The sequence below is a fragment of the Aquarana catesbeiana genome, linkage group LG01 (genome assembly GCF_042186555.1).
Source record: "Aquarana catesbeiana isolate 2022-GZ linkage group LG01, ASM4218655v1, whole genome shotgun sequence".
Lineage (NCBI taxonomy): Eukaryota > Metazoa > Chordata > Amphibia > Anura > Ranidae > Aquarana > Aquarana catesbeiana.
Window position 1 is genome coordinate 187,160,504 of NC_133324.1, and position 23,081 is coordinate 187,183,584.

At 39.6% G+C, this 23,081-nt stretch overlaps 1 protein-coding gene across 2 annotated transcripts in view; it reads right to left on the reverse strand.

Annotated features, from left to right (window-relative positions):
- Positions 1-23,081, reverse strand: part of TMEM232 (transmembrane protein 232) — a 384,711-nt gene that overhangs the window by 304,237 nt on the left and 57,393 nt on the right. For both annotated transcript variants that reach the window (XM_073624604.1, XM_073624605.1), the window contains exons 2-3: positions 21,070-21,203; positions 20,464-20,575 (exon numbers count right to left, since the gene is read on the reverse strand). In XM_073624604.1, coding sequence (XP_073480705.1) covers positions 20,464-20,575; positions 21,070-21,197 — 240 coding nt within the window. In that variant the 5' untranslated portion in view covers positions 21,198-21,203. The remainder of the gene's footprint in view (positions 1-20,463; positions 20,576-21,069; positions 21,204-23,081) is intronic.

The window sequence follows — 23,081 nt, forward strand, 5'->3', positions numbered from 1 at the left end:
AAACACGGGGGTTGGGCTTCACAGTGACTGATCACCTTTTTTTTTTTTTTTGAAAGCCTATGAAGTGCATAACACACCCAAAAAACTTCACCCGATGCCAAAAAAATGTGCACACACATAAAGAGTGAAACACAAAAAAGAGCAAACGGGTACACAGAGTGCCTTGCCCTGAATCCCCGGGGACAAGGGTACTTTACAATTGGTCCATCTGGCCGAAACCAGATGGACCCTGTTCTCTGGAGGGCCTGCCGAAACAGACCCACCCAAGTACTAGGTGAGGCTCCCCCCGAAGGGATACCCCATGAGAGAGGGCGAACTAAGCCAAAAGGCCATGTCCACCCCTTCCCAAGACTTTCAGGGCTGGCCCGAGAACCCGCATCGCTACTGCAACAAACTGTGTACAAACATAAAAATACAAAAAGTGACAAACATAGGCTTAATAAATAAAATAAAGTGGGGAAGGGATAGTGAAGAGGAGAGTGAAAAAAGTGGCCATTGTGTAAAACAATGACCAGGCTCTCCGGTCAGGAATAAAAAATTCCTCTGGTCCCCGCCAAAAGGCCCGGCCCAAGAGGCAGGTGCTAAAAAAGCGTGTTCTATGGTGCAGTGACCGTGGTGCCTCAAATCAAAGTGACTGCCACTCACAGTGATTTCACGACACCCCTGGACTGCCACTCCAGGGGCACATACTCCATAGGCTTTCAGGACCAAGCCTGACCAACAACCCAGACCACAGCCACCCCCACTCCAGGCAGAAAGGCATGAAGTTCAGGGAGCTTGGTGAGAGCCCTTTAACATCAGGCTCCACCGTCGCTCCCATCACTCCTTCCTAATTACATTCAGGAAATACTAACCACTCCCCCCCCCCCAAAGGAGGAGTAAGTGTTCTCTCCCGAAAAACTGTCCGTAGCTAGAGCTACCACAATCTAGGCCAGAAGGCCAGGGACCCGACCCTCCAGCCAGACCCAGATGCAGCACCCATGCTCACGAGGAGCACCCTTCCGGACGGCTCAGACTCAACCATTGGCCGGCCCCCAGTATATGTCGGGCAGCTTGGCATAGTCCCTGCTGGAAACTGCCCTTCCAGGCACTATAACATCATTGGAATTGCTGGCCCTCCCCAACAAGAGTAACACAGCGCCTCCTCTGGAAACTGAAAAGAACAGATACTACACTTGATCTTAGCCAAAAGACAGTGACTGATCACTATGATAGCCAATCAGAAGCTATTGCAGCAATCAGGTGACTTGGAATCAGGAGTTCCAGGTCCCGATCGTTGGTACGGGGCCTGGGACTCTTGGTGACACCCCAGCCTCTGTGCTGGGAGCGTGCCGTAAAGGGAGATACGCAAATATGTGGCCCCACAGTTGTTAGGGATATATTTACTCAGCGTAACATCATCTTTCAAATCATACAAACAAATTAGTGTAACTATTGTGTTTTGCTTTTTTAAACTCATTAAACTGTATTTTTTTTTTTTTAAATTGCATTTGAAAGAATGCTGCGCAAATACAGTGTGACATAAAATACTGCAACAATCGTCATTTTATTCTCCAGGGCCTCTGCAAAAAAAATATATAATGTTTGGGGGTTCTAAGTAATTTTCTAGCAAAAAATACTAATTTAAACTTGTAAACAAAAAGTTCTAGAAAAGGCCTGGTTAGCAAGTGATTAAAGTGATTGTAAACGATCACCTTGTAAAACAACCCATTAGGTTTTAAATAGAAATGACAGAAAAAACATTTTTGTATAGATATAAAAAATATATAAATACCTTTTTTCCCTTTTTTATAAGTACCTTCCTTCTGCTCTCAGCTGCATAAGAGTTGGGGGGAGGAGAAACAGCAGGACACTGATCTTCCCAGTGAATGGCTGTGCAGAGGTGACGAGTCATTACAGGGGTGATCATTGGAGGAGAGCAGGCTGAGTTCCCAGCATAGCTAGAGAACTGACCGCGGTGTGTTCTCCTGCTTAGTGTGGTCAGTTTTTAATAGGAAACCAGAGGGACTAGCAGGAATGCCAAGGATTTCACATAAAGGAAGCAATACAAAGAGAACAGGATACTTTCCCATACAAGTACATGATACAGCAGCCACATATCAGGAATATGAAATGTTGGGGTAACAAATGCTTTAATGCACATTTCATGTAATCCGTTTCAATTAAATTACCATAGAATGTTTACAGTCAACAGTTTTTGCATTACATTGTGGCAACAGGATCACAATATAACTGTTTTTGTTATCATATATCACAACACTTTTTTGCGTATAATTGCATAAGTATGCAAAAAAGACGTTTCTTTATTCAATGTTACAAATAATACAGATACATATGTTACAGTACATGCGTACCAGACAGGCTTCATGTAACAAATTTCCAGAAAAAACAGCAAGTGACAGTAAAATGCAAAATGTTTGTCTCTGAGCGTTAACCAGGGTACTAACCAAAGCATGCGTTTGAGTAAATAAGGATCCTTAGAGATTTTATGCATGTAATTGAGTGCTCTGTCCTCTGTATTGAGCTGCTACTATGGTACTCATAAGGAGCCTTCCTCCCATCGAGCCCTGTTCCTGACCCTAGTGACCATGTTATATGGCAAGATCCACTAAGTTAACGAATAATATAAATGTCTCAATGTTCTCTGCGGAGATATATTGAAGCTTCATAAATACTGTATCTCACAAAAGTGAGTACACCCCTCACATTTTTGTAAATATTTTATTATATCTGTTCATGTAACCACACTGAAGTGGTGAGTGTACAGCTTGTATAACAATGTAAATTTTCTATCTCTTCAAAATAACTCATCGTACAGCCATTAATGTCTAAACCGCTGGTGACAAAAGTGAGTATACCCCTAAGTGAAAATGTCCAAATTGGGCCCAAAGTGTCAATATTTTGCGTGGCCACCATTATTTTCCAGCACTGCCTTAACCCTCTTGGGCATGGAGTTCACCAGAGCTTCACAGGTTGCCACTGGAGTCCTCTTCCACTTCTCCATGGCGAGGGGAGAGGATTATGCTCTGCTCCAGTATGTCACAGTACATGTTGGCATTCATAGTTCCCTCAATGAACTGTAGCTCCCCAGTGCCGGCAGCACTCATGCAGCCCCGGACCATGATACTCCCACCACCATGCTTGACTGCAGGCAAGACACACTTGTCTTTGTACTCCTCACCTGGTTGCCGCCACAAACACTTGACACCATCTGAACCAAATAAGTTTATCTTGGTCTCATCAGACCACAGGACATGGTTCCAATAATCCATGTCCTTAGTCTGCTTGTCTTCAGCAAACTGTTTGCGGGATTTCTTGTGCATCATCTTTAGATGAGGATTCCTTCTGGGATGACAGCCATGCAGACCAATTTGATGCAGTGTGCGGCGTATGCTCTGAGCACTGACAGGCTGACCCCCCCACTCCTTCAACCTCTGCAGCAATGCTGGCAGCATTCATATGTCTATTTCCCAAAGACAACCTCTGGATATGACGCTGAGCATGTGCACTCAACTTCATTGGTTGACCATGGCAAGGCCTGTTCTGAGTGGAACCTGTCCTGTTAAACTGTTGTATGGTCTTGGCCACCCTGCTGCAGCTCAGTTTCAGGGTCTTGGCAATCGTCTTGTAGCCTAGGCCATCTTTATGTAGAGCAACAATTCTTTTTTTCAGTTCTTCAGAGAGTTCTTTGCCATGAGGTGCCATGTTGAACTTCCAATGACCAGTATGAGAGAGTGAGAACGATAACACCAAATTTAACACACCTGCTCCCCATTCATACCTGAGACCTTGTAACACTAACTAGTCACGTGACACCAGGGAGGGAAAATGGCTAATTGGGCCCAATTTGTACATTTTCACTTAGGGGTGTACTCACTTTTGTCGCCAGCGGTTTAGACATTAATAGCTGTGTGTTGCGTTATTTTGAGGGGACAGGAAATTTACACTGTTATACAAGCTGTACACTCACTACTTTACATTGTAGCAAAGTGTCATTTCTTCAGTGTTGTCACATGACAAGATAGAATAAAATATGTAGAAAAATGTGAGGGGTGTACTCACTTTTGTGAGATATTGTACATGGTAAAAATGATATTCCACTTATCTCACCTCACTACAGGTCATAGTCTTTTTTTTTTTCTATACTACTTTTCCGGTGAATTAAAGACATCCAAGAGGTAATGGAACTTTGATATAAGTTTGCAAAGTAGTGAGAGGGCAAAAAACATTTGAAGAGCCCACTGGCTCAGGTTAGGCTGCTCATGACAGACAAGGCTACCCTCCAGCAGGTACCCATAAAAAAAATAAATAAATAAATAAAAAATGTGTATACATGGAAGGAGAGCCAGACCAAAAGATAAAAGAGTCCAATTTAATTTATTGGTATTGTGCTAAAAGAGAGCCAACGCATTTCAGAGGGTCAAAAGAACTCCACCTCCATTAGGGCTTTAGTTAAAAATGAGAACCTTGAATGGATTCAAATGAGAGCTTTTCTGAGTGAATCTGTGCAGGGAAGCAGATTGCTGGATTAGAAGAGTTATTCGCCAGCATCTGTATGAGCACTCAAGATAAAAGACTGTTCTGGTGTCAATCAGCAGCCTATATTACTGAAGATGTGCATGCATTGTAGTTTTCCAATGTCCAGAATTAAGTGACAAAATTATTATTATTATTTTTTTTTTTAAACACATATGATTAACACAGAATGGAGGCTGGATAAATGAAATGATTTAATGAGGTTGTAAACCTCCATTGGTAAGTTGTACCTATAGGTAAGGCTTACCTATAGGTACTGTAAATATCTCCTAAATGTTCGCCATTTAGGAGAGATTTGCTGTACACTGCGTCGATGATGTTATCGGCACATGAGCTGTGTAGAAGCGGACGCCCGTGCCATTTCCTTAATAGTGAGTTCCGTGACCGGCAACTCCCATGCGCATGCGCGTGAGTGACATCACGCAGCTCCAGCCAGTCACAGAGCCGGAGTCCGCGGCCCCGGAAGGAAGAGGGGCAAAGATGGATGTGGCCTGCAGCGTGGACAGCTCGGGCTTCATTTGCAGGCAAGTGTCACATAATGTGCTAGTAAGCGCTGCATACTAACACATTATGCTTTTACTTTGCAGGGGGGAAAAAGGAAGTAAAACCCATTAGGGTTTACTTGCTCTTTTAACCCTTTCGCTGCCAGAGCCGTTTTTGCGTTTTTTGCACACATGTTTAAAATATCATTAGCACACAAAACCCACAAATATTATATATCTTCTGAAAGCAGACACCCTAGAGCAGGGTCTCAAACTGGTGACCCTCCAGCTGTTGCAGAACTACAAGTCCCATAATGCCTCTGCCTGTAGGAGTCATGCTTGTAACTGTCAGCCTTGCAATGCCTCATGGGACTTGTAGTTCTGCAACAGCTGGAGGGGCGCCAGTTTGAGATCCCTCCCCTAGAGAATAAAATAGTGGTAGTTGCAAATTTTTATGTCACATGATATTACGGCAACAAAAACACACTAACGTGAATTTTTGGGCAATCAAACGCAATAAATTATCCAAATTTATGGTAAACTATAAAAGACGAGGTTGCACAGTAAATAAATACCCAACATGCCAAACCTTAAATTTATGTGCGCCCCCATGAAATGGCAACAAACTTCAGTACCCTATATTTTCTATAGGCAACGCTTCAAAAGCCCCCTATAGGTATCAGTTTGGTGTTACGGAGGAGGACCTATGTTAGAATGATTGCTCTCACTCCGGCATATGCAGCGATATCTAACACATGTATTGCAATCGATGTCGGTACCCCAACGCATGCGTTTACGTTCGTGCGCGTGTATATGTGGGGGTGGGGGGCCTCAGATTTTTTTTGGGGGGGGGATTTATGTGCTTTGGTGTAACTTTATTTTTTTTTTAATTATTTTTTTTTACAAACAGTCCCCTATGTGATGATTTTTAGGTGACAGGTTCTCTTTATGCATGTCTCCCCTGTACTCCACTGAATGTTTTGCAATGCAGATCGCATTGAAAAACATCCTTTCTTGGCAAAGCGAGCCGGGGACACCAAGAGCTCGACAAGGAAATGACGTCAGAGACATCGCTTTCCAGGTCACAAGAAGAAGGAGAGGAGAGCGTGTGTCCGCTTTTCTCCTTCCCCTCTACCTGTTGACACCTTCCATGGAGATCCCGGGCCCACTGATGGCCAAGTGAAGCCTGGTAAGCATGGCGGTGCGTGGCGGCGCGGGGGGTGTGCCACCCAAATGCTCTCACCTGACAGACGGGAGTCTGCCTCTCAGTTTCAAACACAATCCCAATGGCTGCAGCCACCATATTGTGTGTGATACCCCCACCATGATGTACCCCGCCGTACGATGTACGGACCTAGTGGCGAAAGGGTTAAAGTTATTGTAAAGGATCTTATTTTTTTCTTTTTTGAATAACAAATATGTCATACTTACCCACTCTGTGCAATGGTTTTGTACACAGCAGCCCTGATCCCCCACGTCTGACTCCTCCTGCCTTCTGCCTTCCTCGCTCCTTCTGCTTCCTAGTAAGTCGCTTGCTAGGGGAAGTCTTCATGCGGGCTCAATCCCAAGCTACACTGTGCACATCTGTTGACACACACAGTGCAGCTCGGCCCCACTCCCTCACCACTGGATTTGACTTGTTCCTAATGTGAACTGTTAGACAGAGTCAATTCAGTTTTGTTTCAGGCTACCTGGTAAATGAGGTAAGTTTGAAGAGAGACAGCGCAAACAACAGGGAACTCCCAGTCCAATTTTAGGTGCTCAGGCTCAGTGTGTCCTTACACACTACAGCAGAAACAAGTAAAAGGATTGAGCCGGCAACTCTGTAGTCCATATAGTGATTTTTTGGTTGGTTACAAAAAGTGACAAGCAAAACAGCTGACGGATTTCGGCAACAGCCTAAGTCATAGCTGGTAAATGAGCTGGGAATTTTTGGATGTTTTTGATGTGCGTTGCCTTTTCATGCGTTCTTGCTACAAAGGCTAGTTATAGATTGGAGTTGTTGCCATTTGTTTACTAAGTTTGTGGATTGGTGTGGGCATGCACAGGATACCTTCAGCTGCCATTGTGCCCTTGCTGGGTGTCCCATGCGTCCCTATACCTTTAAGGAGGGGTGGGCTCTCTCCAGGCACACCTGCCCTTAATCTTTTCAGCTGCTATATATGTGCTCCAATTTGAGAGACTCAAAATATAGAGTTAGGACTGCCATAAACTGGGGTGCCTTGGCATGGCCACTGTGGCTTACACATATGTTTGCAAATGTGTGCTAGACATGTGTGGTTTATTTTCGTTCTAAATCAGGGGTGGGTAGTGGGTAGTGGGGTTCCCCAGGGTTCTGTGCTGGGACCAATCCTATTTAATTTGTTCATAAACGACCTGGAGGATGGGATAAACAGTTCAATCTCTGTATTTGGAGACGATACTAAGCTAAGCAGGGCAATAACTTCTCCGCAGGATGTGGAAATCTTGCAAAAAGACCTGAACAAATTAATGGGGTGGGCGACTACATGGCAAATGAGGTTCAATGTAGAAAAAATAATGCATTTGGGTGGCAAAAATATGAATGCAATCTATACACTGGGGGGAGAACCTCTGAGGGAATCTAGGATGGAAAAGGACCTGGGGGTCCTAGTAGATGATAGGCTCAGCAATGGCATGCAATGCCAAGCTGCTGCTAATAAAGCAAACAGAATATTGGCATGCATTAAAAGAGGGATCAACTCCAGAGATAAAACGATAATTCTCCCGCTCTACAAGACTCTGGTCCAGCCGCACCTGGAGTATGCTGTCCAGTTCTGGGCACCAGTCCTCAGGAGGGATGTACTGGAAATGGAGCGAGTACAAAGAAGGGCAACAAAGCTAATAAAGGGTCTGGAGGATCTTAGTTATGAGGAAAGGTTGCGAGCGCTGAACTTATTCTCTCTGGAGAAGAGACGCTTGAGAGGGGATATGATTTCAATTTACAAATACTGTACTGGTGACCCCACAATAGGGATAAAACTTTTTCGCAGAAGAGAGTTTAATAAGACTCGTGGCCACTCATTACAATTATAGGGCGTACACACGGTCGGACTTTGTTCGGACATTCCGACAACAAAATCCTAGGATTTTTTCCGACGGATGTTGGCTCAAACTTGTTTTGTCTACACACGGTCGCACAAAGTTGTCGGAAAATCCGATCGTTCTAAACGCGGTGACGTAAAACACGTACGTCGGGACTATAAACGGGGCAGTGGCCAATAGCTTTCATCTCTTTATTTATTCTGAGCATGCGTGGCACTTTGTCCGTCGGATTTGTGTACACACGATCGGAATTTCCGACAACGGATTTTGTTGTCGGAAAATTTTATCTCCTGCTCTCCAACTTTGTGTGTCGGAAAATCCGATGAAAAATGTCCGATGGAGCCCACACACGGTCGGAATTTCCGACAACACGCTCCGATCGGACATTTTCCATCAGAAAATCCAACCGTGTGTACGGGGCATTAGAAGAAAAGAGGTTTAACCTTAAACTACGTAGAGGGTTCTTTACTGTAAGAGCGGCAAGGATGTGGAATTCCCTTCCACAGGCGGTGGTCTCAGCGGGGAGCATTGATAGCTTCAAGAAACTATTAGATAATCACCTGAATGACCGCAACATACAGGGATATGTAATGTAATACTGACACATAATCACACACATAGGTTGGACTTGATGGACTTGTGTCTTTTTTCAACCTCACCTACTATGTAACTATGTAAAATTCTGACAAATTTTTCGTTATTTAGAAATTTGGATGTATCCGAATTTCTGAATTACAATAGTAATGAATTTAAACTAATCCGAAATAATTTAAACTAAATTTGGCCGACATTCTAATTGAACTATAATCGAATTTTAATTGGATGTAAAATTGAATTTGAAAATGAGAATAGAATAAAATAGAATAGAAAATAAAGGCATGAAATTGAATTGGAAAGAATAGAATAGAGTGAAACAGAACAGAATAGAAAATAAAAGAATAGAATAAACTATAATTGAAGATAAAGGAATAGAATATGAAAGAATAGGATAGAATAGAAAATAATAGAATAGAAAAGAATAAAATAGAATAGAATAGAATAGAATAGAATAGAATAGAATAGAATAGAAAAAAATATATAAAAATAATAAAAAAAAATAGAACATAATAGAGTAAAACAGAACAAAATATAATAGAAATGAAAGGAATGGAATAAAATAACATAAAACATAAAACGGAATAGAAAATAAAAGAATAGAATATAAATGAATAGAACAGATAAAATAGAATAGAAAATAATAGAATTGAGTAGAAAAGAATAGAATAGAAAAAATAGAATAAAGTAAAACAGAACAAAATAGAATATAAAATAAAATAATATAATAAAATATAATAGAAATTAAAGGATTAGAATAGAATAGAGTAAAACAGAAAATAATTGAATATAAAATAAAATAATAGAATAGAGTAGAAAAGAATAGAATACAATTGAATAAAGTCAAACAGAACAAAATAGAATATATAATAAAAAAATAGAATAAAATAGAATAGTAATTAAAGGAATAGAACAGATTAGAACAGAAAAGAATAGAACAGAAAATAATAAAAAAGAATATAACTGTCTTCTAAAATTCGAATTTCAAATAAAATAGATTTGAATTCTAAGAGAATAGATTAGAATAGAATTGAAACAAACAGATTAATAGAAAATAAAAACTATAGCATAGAATAGAATACAATAAAATAAAATAGAAAGAATATAACTATTTTCCGGCATTCAGATTTTGATTAGAATACATTTGAATTGGAATAGAATAGATTAGACTAGAAAAGAATATAATAGGAACGAAAAAACAGAATAAAATGAAATAGAATTGAATAAAATAGAAAGAATATAACCATCTTCTGAAATTCGAATTTGGAACAGAATAAATTTGGATTTGAATAGAATAGATTAGAATAGAATATAAAATAAGATAAAAGAAAATAATAGAAAAAAATAGACTGGATTAGAATAGAAAGAATATAACCGTCTTCCGAAATGTAGATTTTGAATAGAATAAATTTGAATTCAAATAGAATAGATTAGAACAGAATAGAAAATAACAGAAAAGAATAGAACAGAAAATAAGAGAATAGGATAGAATGGAAAAGAATAGAAAATAAGAATAGAAAAAACTAGAATAGAATAAAATAGAAGGAATATCACCGTCTTCCCAAATTCGAATTTTAAATAGAATAATTTCAAATTCGAATGCCAATTCAAATTGGATTTGGAAATGAATAAACTCATTTAACAAATTTAACTAAATAAAATGATTTAAATAACAAATCAAAACAAAACAAAACACATTTTTTTTTCGTTCTGCATATGTGTAATGTGTGCAACTAAACCCCTGAGAAGAGAGAATGCATTAAAGTAATAAAATATTAGCCTTTAGAACCACTTTCTTTGAACATATCACCTGGTCATAATCAGACAAACCCAAAACTTGTAAATGATGTGTCTTATTAGGACCCATTTAGATCTTGTGTAGTAGAATGCTTAGCTTTGTGTAGTAAAGAGTTTTCTGCACATTACCACAAAGCACAATAAAAAAACGATGTAATGTACTGTATAGTGCTGTGCCATTTATTTTGAATGGTACCCCAGAAACCTAGCTACGGTTCTGCAATACATATTTGTTGAAAGCCTTTATCTGCTGTAATATTACAGAGCTGTATACATACAGTGTATACGCACACACAGTTTATACAGTGACAGGGCTGCACATTGTTAAATGAGGTATATGTCACACAGGATTCTCAAGGGTGGAGGTTGAGGGGCTCCAGGATGACTATTCTGAGTGGGGAAAACCCTGAATTGTGTTCTGGAGTCCAGAAACTTTGAAGAGTCTTGGGAAGAATTAAGCATCTAAGGGTGAATTACAATGCAGCAGCTGCTGTGCAGTGCAGAGCAGAGCCAATGCACAGCTCATGGTGCATCACACTGTTCACTTTTTTTAAACCAACTTTATTGAAATGACATTTCATTAAGTTGCATTGGCCTCCACACGGTACAAGGCAATGAATTGCCTTGTACTGCTTTGGAAAAAAGTATGGCACATAGGAGACAAGGCACTTTGTCATGTCTTGTGGTCAGACTGCACTAGAATAGCTGCCCAATGCAGTCCCAATGCACCTGGTGTAAATAAACCCTAATGTCGGGTTCACACTGGTGCGACATACACTCTGACTTTGGGAGCACATGTTGCATGACGTGTACAAATCAATGGTTCCCTATACGAGCTGTGTAAACTGGTCTGACACAAGTCAGTCCAATTTCGGAAAAGGTTTCTGCGCTACTTTGGTCCGACTTTGGTCCATTTTCAGCCCATTGAATATAATTAAAGTCAGAATCAAAGTCGGATCCTCGTCCTAACCACCCGACTTGTGACATCCGACATGGTGATTACAGCAGCAGTAAAAGTAACTTATGTCACACTGGGATTGTTTTGATTGGTCAAAGGACAAGTCGGACTCAAAGTCAGAGCAAAATCGTATCCTGTTCATTCAAGTCGGATGGATGTAGGACAAAGTAGGACTGATGTTGCAGGGCAAAGCCGGATTGACAGTCATATAACAGTAGCGTTGTATCAGTGTGAACCTGGTCTTACTCTGGGTTCATGTCTTACTGGAGACCAGTAGCCTGATGGTGCAGGTGTGCACAGCTTTTTTCTTGGTTAATATTTTTATTGAAATTTGTATAAATAATACAAATTATAACAAGTATCATAGTATGGGATACTTATATAAACAATATAATCATATCTATATATTCATAACTTTAATTAAACTTGCTAGAGAGAAGAAGGTTAAGCATCGTAGAGACAATATAAGTTAATGATAGATGTGAGGATCAAAAATAAGGACAAAATTTATATGAAAAATTTGTAAAGAATGCCTCAAGACCACCCGTCCACCCCACATGGGCTCAAGCTGAGGATGGGTGGGGGCATGGGTAACCAAAGTTGGAAACGTTATTGCGTATAATATTTATATTATGTGATATATAGCATAAAGGTGTAACACTCACCCTAATGAACATTAGCTAAGTGTAACCAATTTAAAAAGAAAAGTTGTAAAAATCTAATCTTCAGAACAAGAGCATAACTCAATGCTGATGTGGAATAAATCAGTAAGTGAAATATTAAGGTATCCCAAGGTTGCCTGTTGCATAGTAAACATGAAGAGGAAAATAAGTAAAGTAAATAGAGAATATAGTATAAAAACCATATGGGTAATATAGTATTTGTGTTGAATACCAACTAAGGAATACATTAAATTACCCTTCATATAAAAGATGTCACAGGAAAACAAGGATTAAGGCAAAAAAAAAGAAAAAAAAGAAGAGAAGAGGAAAAAGAGAAAAAGAAGAAGAAGAGGAGAAATCTCTTGAGGTGATGACCTGGCTCACAACATGGACAAGTAATATAACAACGATAACACAAGGATTCTAGTAGGGTAACAACAATGACTGGTCAAAATCAGAAGAAAAGAAGTGTTTAACCCATGGTTTCCAAATCATACGGAATTTGTCAATGCTTTTGTCTTTGATAGCTGTAATTTTAGCAAAAATTAGAGCTTTGATCGTTCTATGTTTGGCTTCCGCCACAATCAGAGTATTGGTCTTCATTGCTTTGGCTATGGTTTGTTTGGCTGCAGTATTAATTTGAATAAGTATCTTGAATTATGTCTGGGTAAGTGAAGCTGGTTTAAGATTTAAAAGTGCAATGGCAGGATCTGGGGCAACAGAGATATTTAAAGCTTTAGAAGCCATTGCAAATATATTTTTCCAGAATTCCTGAGCCACTGGGCAATGCCACCATATGTGGAAGTGGGTACCTGGTGAAGAGCAACCTCTAAAGCAATTATTGGGATAAGATGGAGTAAATTTTGGTATTCTAGCTGGTACTAGGTACCACCGTGCCAGAACTTTGAAGTTGATTTCCAAAGCATAACAATTAGGAGATGATGATTTGGTGGCTAACCAAATATTAGACCAGTCGTTGATGTCAAACATTCGTCCCATATCCTGAGCCCATTTAACAGTATAAGATGGAAGTACCTCGATAGGAGTAGTAATGAGAATCTGATACACATATGAAATCAATCCTCTAACATGTGGGTCACTTATACAAATGCGTTCAAATTGAGACATTTGATTAAGTGGTGTACTCGACCTAAGGAGAGACATATAGAAATTCTTGATTTGTAAATAACGGAATATCTCGTTGCTTGAGAGCCCATAATTCGTACATAACATAGGAAATGTTTGAAAAGTATCGGTAGATACTAGCTTATACAGGCTAGTCAAATTTGTAGAAGTCCATGCAGAGAAAGATTTCGGAAATTTCCAAGCAGGATAAAAGGTTGGATTCCCGAGAAAAGAAAGAAGGGGACTATGTATTGATTGGAGATTATGTGAGCTACCAAACCTATCCCAAATAGCCAGTGAATGTTTCGTGATGGGGTTAGTAACAATTAGGAGATGATGATTTGGTGGCTAACCAAATATTAGACCAGTCATTGATGTCAAACATTCGTTCCATATCCTGAGCCCATTTAACAGTATAAGATGGAAGTACCTCGTTAGGAGTAGTAATGAGAATCTGATACACACATGAAATCAATCCTCTAACATGTGGTAAGGAGATTATGTATTGATTGGAGTTTATGTGAGCTACCAAACCTATCCCAAATAGTCAATGAGTGTTTCGTGATGGGGTTAGTAAGATGAGATCTATCTTTTGGCTGAATCCATAGCAAATTGGCCACCGAAATGGGGTCGCTTTCAAAAGATTCAATAGCTACCCACAAGGGTATGTCCTCCGTTGAATGATATTTAGTTAATATTGATAATTGAGCTGCATAGTAATAAGAGGAGATGTTTGGTAGCCCCAGCCCCCCCACAAGAATATAGAATATAATGGGATAAGAAAGATTCTGATACGAGTATGATACGATTGTAATAGCTATAGCCGATATATAACCAGTGAGAAGTATATGTCTACCCTCTGGATCATTCAGTTGTGTTAGAAGGGTAAATGGCATAGAGCGGTGAAACCCGTTGTTTAACTGTGGTAGAGGCAGTATAAAATTGTGGATATGAGGTAGAAAGAAATTTAGGAGAAGCTTTGTCAGTAAAGTGGGTTTCCTGCAAACAAATTATGTGTGCCTTCTTGGCTGACATTGCTTTCGTTCATTTGTGTGGAATAATAAACCCTTGTATATTCAGGGACAGGATGTTTATGGGAGCCATAACAAGTCAAAACTGACTATCCTAAAATAAGAAATATGGTTTGAGACTAAAGCTGTTCAGTCGAATAACCCTAATATTAAAGTAATTTGATGTTAAGCAATAAAAAAGCACTAGAGTGTGGGAGCATCTCCTAGGAGTAATCAAAAGGTCTGAAGGTGGCAAAGAGGACAGCAAGAAGTTCCAAAAAGGACAAACTTCTCCGGAGAACTACAGGTACTATACAGTAAGCATCTATACACTTCAATAACTGATGCGATTTTAAATAAACTATCAAAGTCATAACTAACCAGGAAATTACCTCATTAGTATCAGTAGCAGAGAAGATAGAAAAAATATAAAGAAAGATAGGTAGTGGATAAGACACTATTTTAAAAAAGATAGCCAGTTTTTAGGAGATAATAGTAAAAAAAAAAAAAAAATGGACTATTATTTTCTATCTAGTAAAAATGTAGAAATCATTTTTTTTAAAAAAGGGAATATTTTAGGAAAAGAGCAACTGAAATATAATTCTTATTATAATTAAGGCTAACCAAGAAAATTCTAAAAAAAAAAAAACATTAAAATAATTATTTAAAAAAATGATAAACAAGAAGACCATGAATCTGAAATTGTGGTGTCGTAGGAATTAAGCTACTTTAGTCAGTGTATTATCCTGGAGACCTGAAAAAAAGAAATAAACCAAAAAATATATGAAAATCAGTCCATCGGGTCTTCGTTATTAGGAGTCGGATTTTCAAAGCATCCACACTTATGCAAATTCTGACGTGAAGAGGTGGATGGGTTCGGGTCTGCTGCTGTATTTTGCTGAGGGGATCTGGAAGCTGATCTTCTACAAGACTGGTCTTTAAATGGAGCTTGGTCTGCAAGGCCCATTTCAATCAAGGCTGACTGTAAGTCCTCTGAAGAGCGACATATATATCTGGTTTCTAAATCTGTAAATCTGAGAGAGAAAGGGAACCCCCATTGATAGGAGATTTGATGATGTTGAAGTATTTGTAGTTGGGGTTTGAGAGCGCGTCTTTAGCAACTGTAATAGGAGATAAGTCTGCAAAGAGCTGATATACTTGAACCTGGAAAATGAGGGAGTCCTTTCCTCTAGCTGCTGCAAGCAATTGCTCTTTTGTGCGATAGTAATGCAACTTAGCAATTATGTCCCTAGGAGGGCCATTTGGTTTGCGTGGAGCTAACGCTCTGTGTACTCTGTCCATCTCTAATCTCTTCACAGGAATACCAGGTTGTAATTCCTGAAATAATGCGGTGATAGTAGCTTGCACATCAAGAACAGTCTCAGGGATACCCCTAATCCGCAAGTTAGCCCGGCGGTCCCTGTTCTCTTGGTCCTCTAAACGGGACTGTAAAATAACATTCTCTTCTTTAAGATTCCTAAATTCAGAGATATAGTGCTGTGTTTGACTTTCAATATCATCTACACAAATTTCTAATTCAGCTGTTCTCAGACCTAGCTCTCTTATTTCTCTTGTCAGTTTATCACTAATGTGGTCTGATGTCTGTTTTAGAGCTTTCTGTAACATACGTTCAAATTTTTTAAATATGACAGATTGAAGCTCTGTTTGTGAACCTTCAGAATCAGTCAGACTCCCCATTGACATCCAAAGTATTCAGGCTGATTTTCAAAGGTTTAGCCTTTTGTGAGTTACTAGTCTGTGAGGAGACTGCCGCCGCCATCTTGGAAGACGGCCGAGGCGGCGCTTCTTTACTAATGCCAGTTTAAAATGTCGATTTTGTGCCCTTCAAAACCATATTTAGCGATATATAAGAAATACTGCGCTATAAGTGAAAAACATAAAAAAGCTGTGACTAAAAGTGTTATACTACACCAAACCTAGGTATAAATAAAATGAAAAGTCACGCTAAACAATGATATTAAGACCAAACAAGTGTTACGTGAATAACAAACCAATAATTACTGATAAATATTAATATCTGCAAAATTACAATAGGTGTATCTGATAACCCATAATGTGATTATAAAACAAATGTGAAAGTGAATATTTGGAGATGATATAAAATCAGTCCATAAAGAACAGTCTGTGTGAGTGAACGTCACATATTCCAATAGATTCCAATGGAGGGTGAATCCACAGTGATGGGTGGTGAAAGTTAACACCGAAGTGGCTGGTGAAATGTGAAAGTCTCCTCCACCATTGAAAAATACTGCCGCTTACCAAAACGTGTTGGTCCCTTATTACAGGGGACCACACAAAACGAATGGCTGCAACCCCAGCCCGGGATCCCTCTAGCAAGCCCTGGTCTCCAAGGTGTCAGCAAAGGTGGTCAGCAGACAGGATTAGCAGGAACCAGTATTATGCCAGAAAAACAAGAAAACTCCACATAGTGTAAACCTGTTGCATTTATTATAGTATAAAAACAGGTGGCAACTTTCATCAAAAGGAGAGTAAAACGCATATAAAAGATTAGCCGGCCGGCTTGTACAAAGCCCGTATGCTTCCGGGACTCAGCGGTGACATCAGGGTGTAGCTCCTCCTCCCTACGTCGTTTCGTCACAAGTGGACGTGGTCACCTATGAGGAGGCATTGATTGGAAGTACTGGTGGGCACAGATTGGCAGCACTGGTGGGCACAGATTAGCAACACTGGTGGGCACTGTTGGGACAGCATTGATAATCAGGACACTGATAGTCAGTGCCCTGATTATCAGTGTAGATGTCCCTTTTACAGAAGCCGGTTATCGGCTCTCTTCTCCCTTCCTCACGCTGTCAGCATGAAAAAAGGAAAACCAATAACCGGCTTCTGTTTACATCATGGTCATCTGTAAATGGACACAGCTGATCACGTGGTAAAGAGCCACTGATTGACTCTTTACCTCAATCTGTGATCAGCAATGTCCGGAGGACACTGTGATCACGGTGCGCGCCCCAGTGGGCATGATCACGGAAGGCCGAACAGAACTGGCCGTCCGTGCTGTAGTCGTCAGCAAGTGGTTAATACATTTGGGATTCCAATAAAGTAGCAGGTTTAGATGACATTTTAAGGGCTTTTAAACAAAACTAGTTGACTCAATGAAGGCAAAATCAAATACTCTGGCGAATAATTTTTAAAATTTTCTGTAAGAATGATCAAACAAAATTCTACTGGTGTATGGCCAGGTTAAGTGCTTGTTTGCACTATACAGTCAGGTCCATAAATATTTTGACATGGACACAATTCTAAACTTTTTGGCTCTATACACCACCACAATGGATTTGAAACGAACAAGATGTGCTTTAACTGCAGACTTTCAGCTTTAATTTGAGAGTATTTGCATCCAAATCAGGTGAACGGTGTAGGAATTACAACAGTTTAATATGTGCCTCCCACTTTTTAAGGGACCAAAAGTAATGGGACAGATTAACAATCATCCATCAAACTTTCACTTTTTAATACTTGGTTGCAAATCCTTTGCAGACAATTACAGCCTGAAGTCTGGAATGCATAGACATCACCAGACGCTGGGTTTCATCCCTGGTGATGCTCTGCCAGGCCTCTACTGCAACTGTCTTCAGTTCCTGCTTGTTCTTGGGGCATTTTCCCTTCAGTTTTGTCTTCAGCAAGTGAAATGTATGCTCAATCGGATTCAGGTCAGGTGATTGACTTGGCCATTGCATAACATTCCACTTCTTTCCCTTAAAAAACTCTTTGGTTGCTTTCCCAGTATGCTTTGGGTCATTGTCCATCTGCACTGTAAATTGCCGTTCAATGAGTTATGAAGCGTTTTGCTGAATATGAGCAGATAATATTGCCCGAAACACTTCAGAATTCATCCTGCTGCTTTTGTCAGCAGTCATATCATCAATAAATATAAGAGAACCAGTTCCACTGGCAGCCATACATGCCCACGCCATGACACTACCACCACCATGATTCACTGATGAGGTGATATGCTTTGGATCATGAGCAGTTCCTTTCCTTCTCCATACTCTTCTCTTCCCATCACTCTGGTACAAGTTAATCTTGGTCTCATCTGTCCATAGAATGTTGTTCCAGAACTGTGAAGGCATTTTTAGATGTTATTTTGCAAACTCTAATCTGGCTTTCCTGTTTTGGGACTCACCAATGGTTTACATGTTGTGGTGAACCCTCTGTATTCACGTTGGTGAAATCTTCTCTTGATTGTTGACTTTGACACACATACACCTACCTCCTGGAGACTAGTCTTGATCTGGCCAACTGTTGTGAAGGGTGTTTTTTTCACCAGGGAAAGAATTCTTCGGTCATCCAGCACAGTTGTTTTCCGTGGTCTTCTAGGTCTTTTGGTGTTGCTGAGCTCACCGGTGCGTTCTTTCTTTTTAAGGATGTTCCAAACAGTTGATTTGGCCACACCTAATGTTTTTGCTATCTCTCTGATGGTTTTGTTTTGTTTTTTCAGCCTAATGATGGCTTGCCTCACTGATAGTGACAGCTCTTTGGATCTCATATTGAGAGTTGACAGCAACAGATTCCAAATGCAAATAGCACACTTGAAATGAACTCTGGACCTTTTATCTGCTCCTCGTAAATGGGATAATGAGGGAATAACACACACCTGGCCATGGAACAGCTGAGCAGCCAATTGTCCCATTACTTTTGGTCCCTTAAAAAGTGGGAGGCACATATACAAACTGTTGTAATTCCTACACCGTTCACCTGATTTGGATGTAAATACCCTCAAATTAAAGCTGAAAGTCTGCAGTTAAAGCACATCTTAGAGCCAAAAATATTAGAATTGTGTCGATGTCCCAATATTTATGGACCTGACTGTATGTGCATGAATAACATTCTATGCTCCACAGATCTGTGTGTGTTTTCATAATTTTTATGGTATGAACAAAATGGCTATGAAATCTCCCAAAAGAACCTCTAAAGTGAGTTAGTGTTGTAGAAAATTGGGAAATGCATATAGGGTTAAACCCTTAACTCCTATTTACCTTTTAGGACTGACCTAATGTAATATGATTGTTTATGATTATAAATTGCTGGAGTACCCACTTAAGAACCGGAAGATTTTCCCCCTTAATGACCAGGCCATTTTTTGCGATACAGCACTGCGTCGCTTTAACTGACAATTGCGCAGTCGTGCCCAGCTGTACCCAAACAAAATTGACATCCGTTTTTTCCCACAAATAGAGATTTCTTTTGGTGGTATTTGATCACCTCTGCAGGTTTTTTTCTTTTTTTTGCACTATAAACAAAAAAAGGCCTACAATATTGAAAAAAACAATAATATTTTTTTTAATTTTTGCTATAATAAATCTCCAAAAAAAATGTAAAAAAAATTATTTCTTCATCAGTTTAGGCCAATATGTATTCTCTACATGTTTTTGGTAAAAAAAAAAAATATCACAATAATCGTATATTGATTGATGTGTGCAAAAGTTATAGCGGCTACAAAATAGGGGATAGATTTATGGCATTTTTATTATTTTTTTTTTACTAGCAATGGCAGTGATCAGCGATTTTTAGCAGGACTAAGATATTGCGGCAGACAGATCAGACACTTTTGACACTTTTTTGGGACCATTGACATTTATACAGCGAACAGTGCTATAAAAATGCACTGATTACTGTATAAAAATGACACTGGCCGGGAAGGGGTTAACACTAGTGGTGATCAAGGGGTTAAATGTGTTCCCTGGGAGTAGTTTCTAACTGTGGGAGGAGGAGACTGACTGGGAGTACAAAGAGATCGCTGTTCCTAATCACTAGGAACAGACGATCACTCTGTACTTCACGGTCAGAACAGGGATCTGTTTTTTTACATGGACAGATCCCCGTTCTGGCTCTCTGTGGAGCGATCGTGGGTGGCCAGTGGACATTGTGGCCATTGTGCATCAGCTCCCCCACCATGCAGTCTGCGTGGACCTGCCATAGCTGTAAAACGGACCGAGGTACAGCTACGACGATTCGCGGGAACGAGCCGACCTGCCACGGTATAATGACGGAGGCTGGTCGGCAAGTGGGTATTGAAAGACTGAACTTAACAAACTTGTTTTTTTTTTCTTTTAAATAATATGTAAACCTTGCAAATGTATAAGATATAATTGTCTAGCTGTTGACAACATTTTCTTGGCAGAAAGTAGATGAGGTGAAATACATGCCATAACTTTGCATAGCTTCCACTTAAACCCCTCGTAAACTTTTGTTACCTTGCATCGATGAAGTATTTTCCTAGCAGAGTCAAGCATATGCTCTTGAACCTCCAGCTCTTCTGCAGCATTAAACTGTTTGATGAATTCCTCTGTGACTTCCAAGGGGCTTCTAAATGAAGATCACAAAGAATGCAGTGATTTGAAATGTCATTTACTTACATGAAACACAATCCTCTATTGAATCATCAAATGAAGAAAAAAAGAAAAAAGGAACAATATGCCTCAGTAATAAAGATGTAAAGCAAAAGTGTTTTTTTCTCTTTATCATATGTAACATTAGAAGATGACAAAGGTTCTTTATAATTACATTTTTCAAAAGTTTTTTTTTTCTCCAGATAGATAAACAGATATACATACAATTTTGTACACACTGACACATTTGCAATAACAATAAATAAATAGACAGATAGACACAAAAGCAAGACAGACGTAGATAGATCATAAACAGAAATAAAGACAGATACAATAGATAGATAGATAGCTAGATAGATAGCTAGATAGATAGATAGATAGATAGATAGATAGATAGATAGATAGATAGATAGATAGATAGATAGATAGATAGATAGATTTTTATCAGTCTGATTTATTTGAATTGTTTACCTGTGACTAGAGAATTTTTCTCCATGGCTTTCTTTGTTTCTCTCTAAAAGTATTTTTTGGAGTTCTTGGTGATATTTAGTTGATAAAATTCCAAATTTCTGTACCACTGGTATTTTTACAATGGGCATTTTGCTCTGATTCAGAAGCCAAAAAATAAATAATAAAAGAAATATAAGTACAGTATAATAGAAAATGTAACATCAATATAACATGACATATAAGAAAATGACCTTAAGGCGGAGCTCCACCCAAAATGGGAAGCTCCGCTTATCTGCCTCCTCCGCTCCCACATTTGGCACCTTTTGCAGGGGGGGTACCTGGTTGTGATAGGTACCCGCTCCCACTTTTGGGTGAGTTCACCGTGGCAAACCCAGCCGGAAGTTCGTCCCCCCTCCTCCTTCCCCCGTAGCCAGTCCATTCACAGAGTGCAGCGCGTTTCACAGAAGGGAACTGGCTGTGAAACTGAAAGGCTTTACTGCCGGTTTGCCTCAGTGGAGATGGCGGTGGCAGCACCCAATAGCTGATTGAAAAATCGGCTTGGGCAAAGACGCCACTGGATTCTTGATGGGGTAAGTGTCCTAATATTAAAAGTCAGCAGCTACAGTATTTGTAGCTGCTGACTTTTCTTTTTTTTCTGCCTGGAACTCCTCTTTAAATGAACACCTGCCATGAGAGAAACCTGAAGGTTGCCATTGCAGAATTCTACTTCTGATTATGCTGATTGTCTGGCTATAATGTTGATGCTCTAGCTTCCATACATCGACAAACTGGCCTAGAACCAGGAAGCAGAATATCACTTCTGACTTTCTCTGTCTTATCTGACCTGAGTATTTGTTCCAGGTTAAAGACTCAGCAAGTTTGAAAATAATGAGTCAACTAATGTTTTTAGGAGGTCAGCAATAGCAGCCCCTTTTTTTCTCTAAATACATGTTTACTTTAAAAAAAATTAAGTGCCTTCAGAAACCAGCACTTCCAGAAATGTTAATCTCCTGGTCCCCTGCAGTTCTTTTTTTAAATCAAAAATTTTTAATTGATATTTTTTTAAGAGCAGTAAACAAAATACACACACAACCCTTGTACATAGTGGTCTAAGTGTAGTGGGCAATAAGAATACCGGTAATACCAAAATAAACAACATGCAATTTGTCTGTATTACAACAATGGTGTATGAAACATAATATGATGTAATTTAAGATGTTTTAAGCACACAGGATTAAGATCATCAATCTATGAATTTAAAAATGAATATGAGATATTATGGGTATTGGCTAGGACACTAATGCCCCGTACACACGGTCGGATTTTCCGACAGAAAATGTGCGATCGGAGCGTGTTGTCGGAAATTCCGACCGCGTGTGGGCTCCATTGGATTTTTTCCATCGGATTTTCCGACACACAAAGTTTGAGAGCAGGCTATAAAATTTTCCGACAACAAAATCCGTCGTCGAAATTTCCGATCGTGTGTACACAAATCCGACGCACAAAGTGCTACGCATGCTCAGAATAAATAAAGAGATGAAAGCTATTGGCTACTGGCCCGTTTAGAGTCCCGACGTATGTGTTTTACGTCACCGCGTTCAGAATGATCGGATTTTCCGACAACTTTGTGTGACCGTGTGTATGCAGGACAAGTTTGAGCCAACATCCGTCGGAAAAAATCCTAGGATTTTGTTGTCGGAATGTCCAATCAATGTCCGACCGTGTGTATGGGGCATAACAACTAACATCCCTCTTGCTCACTTTCTGGTGCAATGAAACCGTGCCTAAGGTCCAACTTCCTCTGATCGATATCTTAAAAGATATTTAACAGCTCCACCACACATAAGGAAAACATGACATTAGAGGACGGTACATCAGAACAAATTATGCTGTGCTCCTCCAGGCTATTGTAATAGTCTATTTAAAATAAGAGATGTGGGGACCAAGCCTGTCCCATACCTTTTCTAATTTTGCCAGGCAGTTTCTATGTAAAAATGCAAGTTTTTCTCTGGCTAAGGTGTCATTTTTTTGAC